This window comes from Episyrphus balteatus, chromosome 3 (assembly GCF_945859705.1).
Source record: "Episyrphus balteatus chromosome 3, idEpiBalt1.1, whole genome shotgun sequence".
Lineage (NCBI taxonomy): Eukaryota > Metazoa > Arthropoda > Insecta > Diptera > Syrphidae > Episyrphus > Episyrphus balteatus.
Window position 1 is genome coordinate 80,403,972 of NC_079136.1, and position 17,003 is coordinate 80,420,974.

The 17,003-nt window shown below is 33.2% G+C and overlaps 1 protein-coding gene across 1 annotated transcript; it reads right to left on the reverse strand.

Annotated features, from left to right (window-relative positions):
- Positions 1–3,157: 3,157 nt before the first annotated feature.
- Positions 3,158–4,973, reverse strand: LOC129913772 (arrestin domain-containing protein 17-like). Its single transcript, XM_055992613.1, has 6 exons — positions 4,855–4,973; positions 4,600–4,759; positions 4,406–4,537; positions 4,097–4,308; positions 3,504–4,035; positions 3,158–3,443 (listed from the first exon to the last, which is right to left on the reverse strand). Exons 2-6 carry the CDS (start codon positions 4,712–4,714, stop codon positions 3,307–3,309), a joined length of 1,128 nt encoding a protein of 375 aa, XP_055848588.1. The 5' UTR covers positions 4,715–4,759; positions 4,855–4,973; the 3' UTR covers positions 3,158–3,306.
- Positions 4,974–17,003: the final 12,030 nt, after the last annotated feature.

A 17,003-nucleotide genomic window follows, 5' to 3' on the forward strand; every position in this document is an offset into this window, starting at 1 on the left:
TATGTACCTCTGAAGTTGAGTCACACGTATAAAATGGTGCGTTGCATCCTTTTTTCCAAAATTCACATTTATTTTTTAAATCCCACATGCACTTGCTCTTATGGTAAAAGTAGCTCTTATCTTAAAAGTTTATATGAAAAAAAAAAAAAAAAATTATTGAAAATTATAATTTCAATTTTATAAGGCATATTCCTGAATAATAAATACATATGTGCATAAGATCTTTTTTTTATATTTAATAAAACACGGGTTTTTAATAGTTTTAATCACAAAAAAAAAGTATGACATCTGATTTCATGAAGGTATGAAAAGGAATTTTTAGAAAAATCATTAGAGTACCAAGTTAAAAAAAAAAATAATTTTTACACATAGAAATTTTCTAACATTGTTAAAAAAAAAGTATGGTATGCCACGAAATTTCCAAATATTTCAGTAACTGTTTGCAAAAAATTGATTTTTAGAAAAAAAGTTTTGAAATGCCTAAAATGTATTCTATGAAAATTTTTTAAAATTTTAATAATATTATGGTTACCAAAACACTTTTGTAAAAAAAATTTCGTTGAAATCGAGTTAGCCTTGTAAGAGACATTCAGAAACCAAAAAAAAAATAAATTGCACGACTGGGGTCGCACGTACTTGCTCTTATGCTTAATGTAACTATAATGTTAAAGCTTTTTATTCAAAAAATTTAAAATTTGATATTTTGAAGAAATTTCATAAGTAGTATAAAAAAATTAAATCTGTTTTTATAATTAATTAAACTCCGTTTTAAATTATCTTAAAAAAAAAACAAATATGCCATTTTATTTCTCGTATAAAAAGGTATTTTTAGAAAAAAAATTTCGAAAATTGTAGGAGCCGTTTTTTAAAAAAATAGTTTTTTATATATAAAAATTTTTTAACATTTTTCAAAAAAAAAGTTGGTATGCCATATTGAAGAAATAATTAATTTACACATAAAAACTAAATTTCAAATATTTTCATTGATCCGTTTTCAAAAAATTGATTTTTCAAAAAAAAATTTTGAAATATTTTTTAAAAAACCAAAAATGCGTTTTTTGAAAATTGTCTAAAATTTTAATATTATCTTTACTTACACACATTTGTATAAAAATTTTCATTTAAATCGGGTTAATGTTGTACGAGATATTCAGAAACGAAAAAAAACCGTTCTATGTCAGGTACCGTTAATAACGGTACAAAAAATATTTTTTTTATTTAAAAAGTTGGCTCTTATGTGTAGTACTACACACAAAAATTTTAATCAAAATCGTTAGATCTGTTTTTGAAAAAAATTAACTTTTCTATTTCCGTTATATGGCAGGTACCGTGAGTTTTGGTGATAAAAAAAAAATTTCAATTTCCCCTCTAGGGAATCACCAAAAACTGCTAACTACCAAGTTTGAAGAAAATCACTTCACTCGTTTAGACTGCAGCTCCAGATAGAGACAGCCACACAGACAGACAGACAGACAGACAGACAGACAGACAGACAGACAGACAGACAGACAGACAGACAGACAGACAGACAGACAGACAGACAGACAGACAGACAGACAGACAGACAGACAGACAGACAGACAGACAGACAGACAGACAGACAGACAGACAGACAGACAGACAGACAGACAGACAGACAGACAGACAGACAGACAGACAGACAGACAGACAGACAGACAGACAGACAGACAGACAGACAGACAGACAGACAGACAGACAGACAGACAGACAGACAGACAGACAGACAGACAGACAGACAGACAGACAGACAGACAGACAGACAGACAGACAGACAGACAGACAGACAGACAGACAGACAGACAGACAGACAGACAGACAGACAGACAGACAGACAGACAGACAGACAGACAGACAGACAGACAGACAGACAGACAGACAGACAGACAGACAGACAGACAGACAGACAGACAGACAGACAGACAGACAGACAGACAGACAGACAGACAGACAGACAGACAGACAGACAGACAGACAGACAGACAGACAGACAGACAGACAGACAGACAGACAGACAGACAGACAGACAGACAGACAGACAGACAGACAGACAGACAGACAGACAGACAGACAGACAGACAGACAGACAGACAGACAGACAGACAGACAGACAGACAGACAGACAGACAGACAGACAGACAGACAGACAGACAGACAGACAGACAGACAGACAGACAGACAGACAGACAGACAGACAGACAGACAGACAGACAGACAGACAGACAGACAGACAGACAGACAGACAGAATTGCCGGACCCACTTTTTTGGCATTCTCCATCACCGTAATGTCATGTCTGATTATTATCTCTAGTACGATTTTTTCTACGAATCCTAAACTTGCCCTATACATACATATATGTAAACCTAGTACTTAATATCGCAAGTAAAAATATTTAATGGTAATTTATTTTTTTCTGCATTAAAAAAAATATATTCGTTATTATTGTAATTTCAGCATCTTAAGGTAAGGTCGGGCGATAGTTTTAAATGGTTTAAAAATAATTCTTTTTTTATTTTTAAATTATATTATTACTATGCGTTTTTCAATAAATCATTTTTCGAAAATTAAGGCCTTAAAAAAATCCTAATTTTTTGTTTGTTATCTTTTCATTAGTATAATTCAAATTTCTGTACAAAATTTCCCATATTTAATTTAGTAACCGTCAGTAACCCATTGTCGAAGGTTTACCCCTTGCGTTTTGCATTGTTTATAAAAAAAACCGTTCATAGCTTAGTGTTAAAAATTTATCTATCGATTAAAAAATATTAACTCCTTACGACCTACCGTTTAATTTTGTTTTTAATTCATTTTACCTTTATTTTATTTACCCTATGTGATGATGGAAATTTAAAAAATTCTTGTTTAGTGTTCATGTTCATGATGTAAACTTTCAAATACCTAAGCTGTAGCAGATTTTCTTATTTGTTATAGTTTAATTTTAATTGCAATCTATACCATACGGCATTTTTTTTTTTTTCAAAATAGTGTAATAATTTAATAAATAAAATACCTTCGCTCAAGCTGCTTCAATTTTTAATAATAAAACGAATAATTATTCCAGACATTACAAATATAAAAATTATAAACAATTTCTCTTTCAATATTTTTAATTTTTCTTTTCCTTTATTGAAAATATTGTCGGAAACGAAAATTTCCCGACTACAGTATTAGTATTATATAAGCGTATATTAAACAAAAAAAAAAAAACATATATGCATCTTATTTTTCTAGACTTAATAATAAATAATCTTAATCGGTTTTTTCTTTTCTTATTTCCAATATTTTGTTAAGAGTCTATGCTATAAAATGCATATCTCGGAGTAAACTTTTCCTTAGTCTTATCTGTTTGAGTTGTATTCTCAAGATTAGGTGGTGCAGTTGGAATATTTTGTACATAAGTTGCTTCTTCATAAGATGGTGGAGCTAAAAATACAAGAAAACGCTTAAAATATAATACTAATATAATTTTTTTTTTAAACTTACAAATTTCCGCATCAATGCAGGGTACAGGTGCTACACCCTTGGTCAAATTTGCAATTAAATTTTTCTCAGATAAATTAGCTGACTGTTCAACATAAGGAATATTACCAATTATTACTGGAATTACAACAATTGGATTTAAATGCGCTCCTTTTACTTTTGCCGTAACAGCAACTTCGTATGATATTTTAATAATTGGACAAAGTCCAATGCAAGTTGGAGGAGTTGGTGGCACTTGAAAATTTTCTTTTACCTCAAATATGTCTTTGTCAAATGCTCCATACTTTTTTTTAGCAATATGAATTTTTTCAGTTTTTGTATTAATACGATGTCTTACTGAGTATAAAGCAACAAGGTTCAAAGTTACATACAATTGCTCTACTTTTGTGCTGCTGTTATTTACGAATTTTGTTTTAAATTCGATAAATTCTCCAGGAACGTAGCTGGTTTTTTGAATTTCTAATGAAAGGACTAGAGGTCTTGATTTACATGGTCCACAGCAGAAATTTTTAAATTCTTCCATTTTTGCTGGAATCTAAACATAAAAGCTTATTAATTTAAGAATTCCGGCCAATTTAATAAAAAAAATTACATACTCTCAATTCGGGGTATTGATTTAAATCAAAAACTTTCAGTACACTAAATCCCATTGAATAGGATTTGTTAAACGCCAGCGGACGTATAATAATTATTTTTGTATCATAACGTATTCGGCCATAACGGCCTTCAAATGATGAAGGACATTCTGATGGCAGAGCACATTCAAAATTGAAGACATGTGTCCCAGAGTTGAGAATTTGTTCATGACCTAAAAAAGAATAATAAATTGAAGTGAGTGTTTTGTTGAGAGTTTCCGAAAATTTCGAAAATAAATCAAGTTCAAAGAAATTCTACTAATTTCTTACCTTTTGTATCAATGCATTCTGTAACCGTATCGAAGTATTTTTCTTCGTCAAAATGTGTATCTGATGATTTTCCATCAGCGTCATCTTCTTCCCATCTAACTCTTGCATTTCCTCGTACTCGCAACTGAACTCCTTGAATTTTAATAGACATTTCATTTAAAATTTTCAAATATCTAAGAGAAAAATGTAGGTACCTTTAATTGGAATCTCCTGATCCACGTGTATTATAGCTCGACCTTTCACTACTTGACCCGTAAAATACGTTCCGTTCGCATTTTCTTCGAAGAGAATTTCAAATCTGATACCCATTTTGTGAATGAAATCGAATATTGTTGAAGATTGCTAAAAAGCTTACTGAAATAAAATTGTTTTGCATTGATTTTTTAACCTTTCTTGATGAAAGTTCTTATCGATAGATAGATATGCATGGATAATAGTATGTACTTTACTTTTGTTTATTTATTTTGAATTAATCACGTGGAACAAAACGCACGGAGTGATAACAGAATAATGAGTCACTTTTTTCTAAAAACAATAACGTTTTGTTGACCATTATCTATAGTTTGATTCATTTCAAGATATGACTTTACAATAAATTGAAGGCTATGATAAAAACAATAGGGTTTGTTACAACACGAACACACAATCAAACAAAATACATTTATCAATAAACTGTCTGGAGTGAATTTTTGAGTGAAAAAATTCTTACAGTTGGATACGTATATGATAATTGCGCATAAATCAGTTGTTCAGAAGAGGCCAAAGTAAAATACGAGAAGTATGTACCTTCCGTTAGTAAAGTAGTTGAAAAAAAAAAAAACTTTAAATGCATCTTTTTTGGGTCGTAGTAATGTAGGGGAAATGGGGGTAAGAACAGTCCTTTAGCGTTTGACTGTTAAAAATCCACAAAAAAAATAAATGCACCCATGCAAAGGAACGCAGCTATTTAAAAAAAAAGAGGTTGTCTGTAAAGCCGGTTTACGGACGTTGATTTTACGTGATAACGCCGTTAGAAAACTGGTTGTGTGCTTTTGTTTAAAATGTGTCAATTACGTTTACTTATTTCAAACAATCATAATTTACAAGAAAAAGTTTAAAAAATTTACCTTTTTTTTTCTCATTATATTAATTTTCTTATTTTAAAAGCTAACAAAAAAAAGCCAAAAATTTCTTCTAAAGAATAAAACCATTTTTAAATTTTTACGATGCGCAAAAAGTATTAAAATAATTTATTAAAAACAATCATTTCTTATAAAAAAAGTGAAAAAATCGCTTTCATAACCAAAAAATCCATTTTTTTGATATAACAACCTATAATAAATTTTATACCATCTGAAAGCTTATTGCTTCAGCTCAAAAGATATATATCGATCATGTATATTATACATCTACAAAAAGAGCTAAAACTTTTTGAACTTGATCAATTTTCATCAAAAAAAGACAAAAATCTTCTCACGCTATTGAATCAATTTTTTTTTTAATGACAATCTATACAAAATTTTATATCATGTGAAAGCTCATTATTTCACCTTTCATATAACGTTTCAATCTTATTTCTGCGATGCCTAAAAAGAAAGTTAGAATTTTTTAAAGCCAACCATGTCGAAATTCGAAACTGACAAAGACAATACGGTACTTCCCACACTGGTGGCTTTTCATGATCAACAGATCTCCACAGGTGTTTTGAGGTATTTCGCAATCTTTTTAATTTAACATTGTGTAACTTGTAGTGAATGTACAGTTATGTGTGATATATCAAATGAAAGGTTATACTATTGGATGCTCAATAAAGTTAAATCAAATTTGTATTTGCTCTCAAAAGATATAACCTGTTGAAAAATAGAACATTATCTTACCGTTATCTTCAAATTGTGCCTACAAAATTGATTAAAATTTTGTCTATTATTTATCTACAGTATAAATTTCATTCATTTATATGTTGAAGAAAAAAAGATAAAAATAAAAAATGGTTAAAAATGGTCAAAAAACTTGGGACAAAAAAACTTGTTTTTCCCGTTATTCGGTCAGAAATCATTTTAAAATACCAATTTTTTGCACATATATGCGCACGATTAGAGACTATATATTCATATTTTTTGATGTAGTAAGCTTAGAACAAGCTTTTATCTACGAACAGAGGCTCATCAAAAGTGCATGTTAGTGGTTAGTAAACAAAAAATACAGCCTCCCACATGCACAATATAAAACAAAATAATTGCGAACAAATTTACAAGTTAGTTATAAAATTATAAGTACAGAAAATCCAACATTTATAATTTTTTTCGCTTCGACATAGTTCTAATGACCATTTGCTTTAGCGGGATTAAGAATCGACTGCAGTTACATATATGTAGTTGATACAAAGTATTGTGATTCCTAAGAAAAAATTTGTTTGGTATGGTATGAGAAAGTTTTCATTTAAAACCAATATTAATATTCAAACTAAGCTAAAACATAAAACAAAATAAAACAATGTCAAGTGTCTAAAAAATTAATTGCGATCTACATCGGACAAACAGGTAGAACATTCTACGAAAGATTCACAGAACACAAACCAAAACAAAATACAAGATCAACATTTGGACAGCACCTAATAGAATAAAATCGCAACTATACCAACTTTGAAAAAACTTAACACCTTTACACATATGTAAGAAAGAGACAAAGTTAGACGCACTCGAAGAATACGAGATATATAAAGATAATAGAACAAACCAAGACATATTACTAATCGACAAACTAAGAATTAAAAACAACACACTATATAACACAGCAATAAACTACGAAAACGGACAGCAATAAAAAAACGAAACAACAATATACCAGCAACACCAAGAGATCAAATTGGCCATTACACCAAAAGTCAACAAATTAAGCCCGATGATGGATGACAAATATCCGAAACGCGTCGCTAATTAAATTGTAAAATTAAAAAATGTTGTGATCTTTTTCTAAAATTTAAACATAAAATAAATATAACTTTAAATAAAACAAAAAGTTTAATTTTTTTTTTAATTTTAAATAAATTTTTAAAATTTTTGTTTTATTAACCCTAGTTTACCGCACGCAAAATAATGCAATAACCCAAATTGTTCGCGCGAACCCCAAAGCTTTTATGCACCTCTAATTGTTCATTATCAACAATTTGATGCATTGTCTCTTTCTGTTATTGATTAAGGTGACAGTTGCGGTGTCTTTTTATGATAACACGTGTTTGGTTTTGCCAAAATATACCTAATAAAAATTGTTGAAAATAGTCCATTTAAAGTCTTGGGGTTCGCATGAACCCCAAGTTTGGTTTGTGACTTTTTTTCAGAAAAAATTCCAGAAAATTATATAAAACCGCTTTTATGGAAAAAAAAAACAAAAAACGTAAACAAAAATGAATTTCGTTCACTGAGTTTTCATCCCAGGTCGAAAAAACGATTTAAAAAAAAGTAAAACATGCGTTGGGGTTCGCACGAACCCCAAGTTTGGTTTGTGACTTTTTTTCAGAAAAAAATTCCAGAAAATTATATAAACCGCTTTTATGGAAAAAAAAACAACAAAAAACGTAAACAAAAATTAATTTCGTTCACTGAGTTTTCATCCCAAGTCGAAAAAACGATTTAGAAAAAAGTTATAACCATTTAAACATGCGTTGGGGTTCGCACGAACGCCAATTTGTAAACTAGGGTTAATACACTTTTATATCAATTTACACACAACTGTGATGCTTTTTTATCAAAGGCTGAGGTAAGCTCGCCGGTTCCAGGGTTTTGCCGAAGAAAGCACAGTAAAACTCGGCTATAGAAGAAAAACCAAAACTCAAATTCTTTATTTTCACTATAGAATCGTTCTTTATTGTGCTCTACTTTCTTTAAATAACAATTTTAAATAAAACTTATATACTACTTAAAAATAATGCCCAACACTCCAGGAGAGCAGGGGATCTCGGACGGAGATAAAAGAAATAAACCCTACGGTGACCAAAATATGCTATTATGACCAAACTCAGAGTGAGATGGTGGTTTCGGGAATTATGACCAAACTCCAAATGAGATGGTGGCTTCGGATAGAGACGGGAATTATGACCAAACTCTAAATGAGATGGTGGTTTCGGGAATTATGACCAAACTCCAAACGAGATGGTGGCTTTGGGAATTATGACCAAACTCTAAATGAGATGGTGGCTTCGGGAATTATGACCAAACTCCAAATGAGATGGTGGCTTCGAATAGAGACGAGAATTATACCTAACGGTCGGAAGTAATGCCCTTAACTCAAAATGAGAAGGGGGACTCGGAAAGAGACGCTAAAACTACCTAGCTAACGTCAAAACGGAAATTTGCCAACATTCAAAAATTTACAACAATACGGTATATCTATTATGGCTTAAATAGGTGTATTGAGGGAGAAATCGTCTACTACAAGTAGATTCAAAAGATCTCTCGTTTATTCGGAAATTCTTACATCTACTTAGTAATATTTTTACACAAAGCAAGTGTGAACTATATAAAATTAAACGGTAAAATTGATGTTAAATTAATAATAACAATAGTTTTGAGTATAAAACAAAATGTATGTTGTCGTGTTTGTGTTGTTGCTATTGATGGCATAATCCGGGACGTTCAGTTGTTTCGGTATCGGTTTTATAGTCCGGGATGGGCGGTTGCCAAATAGTTTTAATTAATTTGATTTCTTTTTGTTGCTGTTGATGGCATAGTCCGGGACGTTTTATTAATTTGGTTTCGGGTTTATAGTCCGGGATGGTTGGTTTCCATACAGCTTTAATTAAATTGGTTTGCGGTGGAAAGGAAATTGTGACGCTTCGTTACACACCCCCCTTTCTTTGGAAGACGAGAACCTTCTCGTCTCAAACTCTTCATGGCGCACAGTGTGTCGAGCCCATACAAAAGTTTATCATAAATACTTGCAGCTAAGTTTTTGGAGTTTTAATATCTTTTTTTGTGTTTTTATAGCAGGAATAGAAAACAAAATTACAAATTAACAAATTAAACAACCTATTACTTTTTTTTTATGTATAATTTATGAAATTAACATTTATTGAAGAAGCCACTTGTGAGCAAAATTAATTTTTATTTTATATATAAACAAAAATATACTTTTCGTAAGGTTTTTGGTGTGTTGAACTCGAATCCGAACTCAGAAAAATTCTATCATATCACGTTTTTGAAATATTCCCGTTAGAAAATCTGAAATGTCGTTTTTTAACAGTTTTTGAGGTTATGTTCTTGAACGTGGTGATTTATTTTAAGTAAATTTGTGACAGTTTCTATTAAAGCCCGTTTAAATCTTTTCAATATCTTTTTTCTACCTTGAGAAATCTTAAATTGAAGTCAACTTGTTTTGTTTATCTTTTCTATACAAAAAAATCGTATGTTTATTTGCGTTTCATAGCAAATCTCGAATAGTTTTTTGTCAATCGCTTTCAAATTTTAAAATAACGTTTTATTTGCATTTTCGTAAATTCTTATATCGGCGAGGTTGGTAAATACGCTATAATACACAGTAGAGCGTGGCCGGGTCAAGTAATTATATTAAAAATTTAGTATGCAGAAAAATATAATTTTTTTCTTGTTGAACACAATATTTAAAATATTTTTAATTACATAAACAGCTTTTTGTTACTTGTGTATGGCTACAAATTATTAAAAACATCGATTTTTTCATTTTTGTGATCCCCTTGAAGATGTTTCTCAAAAACTGAATTATTTTGAGTACTTGACTCGTAGCACATAAATGTGAATATCTCTGGTAATCGCAAACAGAAGCAGACCAAACTTTGCCAATATTAAGTATAGGCCTATGGCAAAATAATATAAAAAAATTATCGATATGATTTAATAAGTATTTTTTTAAATTAAGTTTAAAAATTAAATTTTTTTTTTTTGGCCATTTATCAAAGAAATTTTAATAACTCATATATAATTTTATAAATTAAATTTTTTTTGTTATACGTTTTACAACAACACTCAAATAAACAAAATAACATTAACAAAATTTTTCAAACAATTACCAAACGTGAAATATATACTCTCAAAGATTCCCATAAATTCCTCAAAATATTTTCGATTTCCGAGATACTCATGTTTCGGAGCTTATTTTGAATACATAACCTGGGTTATTTTGTAATATAAATATGTTTTCATATGAGTTGACACTTCTAAATTATATTTTAATAGCAAAAATATTAATTTTTAACAAAAAAAAAAGTGATTTATCATAAGGGGACGACACACTGTGTGGCGGTAGGAAAAAAATATAAGAAAAGGAAAAAAATGATAAGAATAAAAATTAAAATTTGTTTTGTTTTTAATTCATAATAACGGTTTTTTTTTTTTGTTTATTTTTATTTTTTTTTATATTTTGTTTGTTTGTTTTTTTTTTTATTTGTTGTTTTTTTTTTTTTTTTGTTTATTTTTGTTGTTTTTTTTTTCAGAACTTCAGATTTTATTAAATACAAGAATAAGTACAAAAAGTAAAAGAAAATAAAATGCACGACTGGGTCGCACGTACTTGCTCTTGTAGTTCAAAGCTTCTTTATCTTAAATATCTATTGGAAATTTAAGATTTTGTGGAGAAAAAAAAAAATAAAAACAAAAAAAAAAAATCGAAAGTTAAAAAAATTCAATATTTTAAATATTTTTTGAAAAACTTTTTTTTTAATTTTTTTTTACATTTTACACTTCAATACCTATGATGTCTGTGAATTTTGAAAAAATTGACTTATGCTTTGATGAAATATATGAACTTAAAAAAAATGTCAATTTTTGAACAACGGCAACGCCATATTTCCGCTCTCGGCATTTTTTGAGAAATACTAAAAACGCAGTTTTGTTGAAATCAATAAGAGTACTGCGCACACCAAATTTAAACGAAATCGTTAGAGCCGTTTTCGAGAAATTTGAAATACCTCGAAAACGTTATATGGGAGATATGCGTTAAATTAGAGATATTAAAAAAATAAAAAAAACGGTCCTAGGGAATTACGTAAAAATCATCTGTACCAAGTTTCAAGCAAATCCATCCATCCGTTTAGGCCCTAGCTCCATGTACAGATGGACGTACAGACGCACAGACGCACAGACCGACGGACGGCATGACGAAAACCACTTTTATGATCTTCTCCATCATCGTAATGTTGGTTTTGATTAAAACCTCGATTTTTTTTTTTCTACACGAAACCAATACTTGCCCTATAGAGCAAGTAAAAAAGTAGATTTCATTAGGTGTAACACAAAAAAATAATTAATTCAGGAAGCGGTAATGTTTACATGGGAATGTTGATAGTTTTTTTGAAGTTCCCGAAACGGAGAGAAGCGCGGTTGTTGCCTCTATTTAACATGACCAAAACAGGCCCCCAGGGACACTGAATTGTAAATCTTCTGTGTGGGTAGAACCCGCGGTTCAGGTATATCCCTTTGGACGGGTCGAAAACAGGTGGTTCAGTAGTCGGGTCGGTTGGTGGTTTTGCACCTGGTGGTGTTGCTGCTGGTGGTAAAGTGGATGGTGTTGATGGTGCTGGTGGTAAAGCGGATTGTGGTAATGGTGCTGGTGGTAGAACGGATGGTTGTAATGGTGCCGGTGGTAAAGCGGATGCTTGTAATGATGCCGGTGGTATTGGTACTAAAGTGGGTGTGGTTACCGTTGCTGGTGGTACAGCATAAAAGTCGTACAACCCAGCTGCATCTTCTGGTAGGCAGGCGCCTAATTTATATGCGCCAGATAAATAGGCAATCTGGCCGGTTGTCGCTACGAAACCTCTGGATCTTGGTAATGGCGGGTTCAGCTTGCACCAAGCTTCCTCGGCTGCATTCCTCTCCTCTCGAATCTCAGCCATCCTCTGTGCAACTGGAATTTTCGGGGGGATCGGCTTCGCAGCTTCTTTTGCCAGGTTCTCTACCCGGCGGGTAATGACTTGACGGTGATTTGTAAGGGCGCATCTGGTCGCGGAGGAGCGCGAAAATGGCTTGTTGCCGTTCGTTGGCGGAGGCACGGGTCATTTGGTACAGGAGCACGGCTTCCATGTAGAGCAAAAGGTAGTGGCAGTTGTTTGCCGTGAACCTTTGTCGGTTGGCTGGCGAATTGCTGGCGGCTCGGTTCGGCGATTGGAGGGACTCCACGGCTTGGCTCTGGAAGCTGTCTCTCTGGAGAAGACAATCGGTGGAACCGTCGTCCTTTTTCCAAGTCGGCCTGGCTCGGGTGGTCTTTGCTAGTATTTGTTCTTCCATATGGCTGGGTACGAGAACTTTTGCTATCTTTATTGGTCTTATGATTCATATTCATTTTTTCGGCGGTGTCAATGGCTTGAGATAGAGGTCTCCTCATCTCGGCTGCTGCTACTTGACTGACTGGAATTTCTGGATAATGAAGCTGCTTGATGCGGTTCGCTAGGACATTGGAAATATTATTTATTTTCTTGAATTTCGGTAATTTTTTATTCAGGTCTTCGTTAAGTTTTTGCGGTTGTTCGACAAGGAGATGTGATGTAACATGGCAAACAGCTGAGTTTTCGGTCTGGATCGGTTTACTTCCGGTAATGGGTTTCCCCGCTATGTAAAGCTGAATGTTTGCTTGTTGCATTAAATCCATTCCTAGGATTGCGTCTTCTGCAAGAGCAGGTAAATATGTTACATCTCCTGTTAGTTCAGTGTCTCCAATGATGAATGTGGTGGTGAAGTGTTCACTCGTAGCAACTGGGTTTCCATTGGCCATATGAATCGGTTCGTAATTAATCCGCACCGGTAAGTCAAGTTCTTTAAACTTTTGTCGTACCTATTTGCCTATAAAAGTTTTTGTAGAACCGGTGTCGACCAATGCTTGGAACGTGCGGTTGTCCACTGTTATAGGGACGAAATATCGGGGATCTTGGCGGGGCGGGCAGTAAACAACTGCAACGGGGTTTCGGTGACAAGGACAGTCCTTGGTTAATTTACCATCCTCGCCGCAGAAGGAGCAAAAGAGACGGAACGGTCGGTGGCAAGTTTCTTTACGATGGCCTCTTTGCTTGCAGTTCCAGCAATGGGTATCCCTATTATATGGAACGGTTGCTGGTGGATCGCGGGGAAACGACTGTGCAGGGGAGGCTGCAGAAACTGTCGGTCGGATATTTCGCTCTTCGTTTTTGATGGACTCAAATTCCTCTGCAAGAGTCATCAACTCGTCTAATGTGTCCAAATCTCGGCGACGAATGTAGAACCTGTATTCAGGTCGCATGTGGTCAAAGATTCTTTCTAAGTTTTCGGCTATAGACATACGAGGGTGTTGTCGTATGAGGTACTGTACAGCTAAGATGTACTCCTTAGCACGCTCACGGGGACCTTGGCGTTTGCGAAGTATTTCTTCTTCTAACTTATGAAGATAGCGGGCCGGTAAAAAATAACGTATGAAAGCTTCGCGAAAGTCTTCCCACTTTGTGAAAGTTTCGCTTTTGATACGTAACCATTCTAATGCAGTACCCCGGAATAACTCAGGTAGTGTTCTTAACATATCATTTGGAGGGATGTTATAGCACAGTGTTAGTTCTGTTACTCTTTCCAGGAATTCAAGGGGGTTTCCAGATGAATCAAATCGCAGGCCCCACTTGCGCACAGTGTTCATCACCTCAGCCTCGTAACTCAGAGTGAGTCGATTTGAAGGTCCAAGTGGTGGTGCTTTTGCGGAAGTAAATTGAGTCTGGTCTGGATGAGAGATGAAACTCTGCTGGAAGGGTGCTGGATGGTTAGCGGAAACAACGGAGTTGTTTGAAAGTGGTTGCTGGTGGCCGGGTATCATAGTTGGAACATTGAAAGAAGTCTGAATATGTAAAGGGTTTTTTAGATCTTTTTCGAGACTTGTCGGACTGGTATCGGGTGCTTCTTCTTTCGAAGCGTCTTCGGTGTCATTTGCTTCGTCGGATAGCGCGGCGTCAAGCCTTTGCTGAGTGAGATTAATCCATTTCTCGCATAAATTTTGAGTAGAAGCAAGTGCACGAACTTGTTTCAAATGCTGACTTAAACGTTGCCGTAGGTCCTGCATGTTTCCTGCAGTATCTAAATCACGGGTTTTGAGCATTTCGATTAGTTCGGTTTTCTTCATCAAATAGATGAAACCAAGATTCCTGAACGGACGGTCATCGTCTGGCGGCGGTGAAGCGTTTGCCTCGGACATATCGGGCAGTGAAAGTCGGATTGTAAAGAACAAGTGATTTCGAGTTAAAAGAGCGGAAAGCGGACGGCGGCGGAAGGCGGTAGAACCTTTAAAAGATTCCGGGTCGGTCGGCGGAAAGTATCAGAATGAATCTTCTAAAGGTCCCTGCTCGGGCGCCAAAATGTGATGCTTTTTTATCAAAGGCTGAGGTAAGCTCGCCGGTTCCAGGGTTTTGCCGAAGAAAGCACAGTAAAACTCGGCTATAGAAGAAAAACCAAAACTCAAATTCTTTATTTTCACTATAGAATCGTTCTTTATTGTGCTCTACTTTCTTTAAATAACAATTTTAAATAAAACTTATATACTACTTAAAAATAATGCCCAACACTCCAGGAGAGCAGGGGATCTCGGACGGAGATAAAAGAAATAAACCCTACGGTGACCAAAATATGCTATTATGACCAAACTCAGAGTGAGATGGTGGTTTCGGGAATTATGACCAAACTCCAAATGAGATGGTGGCTTCGGATAGAGACGGGAATTATGACCAAACTCTAAATGAGATGGTGGTTTCGGGAATTATGACCAAACTCCAAACGAGATGGTGGCTTTGGGAATTATGACCAAACTCTAAATGAGATGGTGGCTTCGGGAATTATGACCAAACTCCAAATGAGATGGTGGCTTCGAATAGAGACGAGAATTATACCTAACGGTCGGAAGTAATGCCCTTAACTCAAAATGAGAAGGGGGACTCGGAAAGAGACGCTAAAACTACCTAGCTAACGTCAAAACGGAAATTTGCCAACATTCAAAAATTTACAACAATACGGTATATCTATTATGGCTTAAATAGGTGTATTGAGGGAGAAATCGTCTACTACAAGTAGATTCAAAAGATCTCTCGTTTATTCGGAAATTCTTACATCTACTTAGTAATATTTTTACACAAAGCAAGTGTGAACTATATAAAATTAAACGGTAAAATTGATGTTAAATTAATAATAACAATAGTTTTGAGTATAAAACAAAATGTATGTTGTCGTGTTTGTGTTGTTGCTATTGATGGCATAATCCGGGACGTTCAGTTGTTTTGGTATCGGTTTTATAGTCCGGGATGGGCGGTTGCCAAATAGTTTTAATTAATTTGATTTCTTTTTGTTGGTGTTGATGGCATAGTCCGGGACGTTTTATTAATTTGGTTTCGGGTTTATAGTCCGGGATGGTTGGTTTCCATACAGCTTTAATTAAATTGGTTTGCGGTGGAAAGGAAAGTGTGACGCTTCGTTACACAACATTGAGACAACAACACAAAATAAAAAATTAAAATAGTGTCTTTCGTTAAAAAAAAGGCAAACAAATAAATTACTACACATCTGTTATTCGGATAATTAGTAGAGGTAAAATAGTACATAAAATCAAGGAATAAAAAAAAAATTGTTACACTCATGAAACTTGGCAAAAAATTTATAAAAAAGTCTATAAAAAAAGTTATGTGGAAGAGTATTTTTTCGCGGACAAGAGGGAGGGGGTGAAGGTCAAAAATATACTGAAAAAAATTGTGCGAATATCATCATAAGACACATGTTTTCAAGGTATTGTTTGATGCTTTTTTGATGCCAACTTTTTTTTATAGACTTTTTTTGTCCTTGGTTCTTATCCCAAAAGCAAACTTTTTGCCAAGTTTCATGAGTGTAACAATTTTTTTTTTAAATGCCTATTTTACTTGTACTAAATGTACAATTGTTAGCTTTTGTTGAATTTTTGTTTGAATTAGAATGTCTTTCTTGAATTTTGTTTGAATTACAATATCTTTCGTTCTAAGTTCAACTTTTAAAATAGATAGATATACAACTTTTAACAGGGCAAGCGTTTAAAATAATAAACCAGTGTCACTTAATACAATTTTTTCAGGCTGCTGTTCTAAAATAAAAGTTGTTAAGTTTAATTAAAACTTAGAACTGTTAATAAATTTGTGACAAAACAGCGTTTGAGATAAAAAATGTGTTGAAAAATAGATTCCCAACTATTTAACAACTTTCTAATGAAAGATTAAAAAAATAAAAAATTTTAGGAAGGGGAAGTAAAATGCTAGTTTAAAGTATGGTTTTATAGAATCTACACAAAAACTGCAATAGATGTTTTATAAAAACAAAAAATTCATATATGTTTTTTTGCATTACTTATTTTAGAATTTTAACAAAAAAATAAATCTAAAATGTATAAAATTGATCACCACTTACGAATAAAGTTTAAGAAATGTTTTTTGAAGTGGTGGGGTAGACGTACGAGTTCGTTGACGTGTTTTGTTAAAATTAATATAAAAAAACAATGGTTGTGGTCTCTATAAACTTTATTATTATTTATTTATATTTTTTTACTAATAAAACAATAACAACTAAAAAATAAATAACAATACCTAAAAATGAGACAAATTTTGTTATGTAGGTACATAATTTAAAAAAAA

Excerpts from the sequence above, each read along its gene's own strand:
- LOC129913772 (XM_055992613.1), bottom strand. The coding sequence starts at position 4,714 with ATGGGTATCAGATTTGAAATTCTCTTCGAAGAAAATGCGAACGGAACG. Across the intron at positions 4,538-4,599 it reads TCAGGAGATTCCAATTAAAG|GAGTTCAGTTGCGAGTACGA; the intron begins GTACCTACATTT and ends TTAAAATTCAAG. Across the intron at positions 3,444-3,503 it reads CTGCATTGATGCGGAAATTT|CTCCACCATCTTATGAAGAA; the intron begins GTAAGTTTAAAA and ends TTGTATTTTTAG.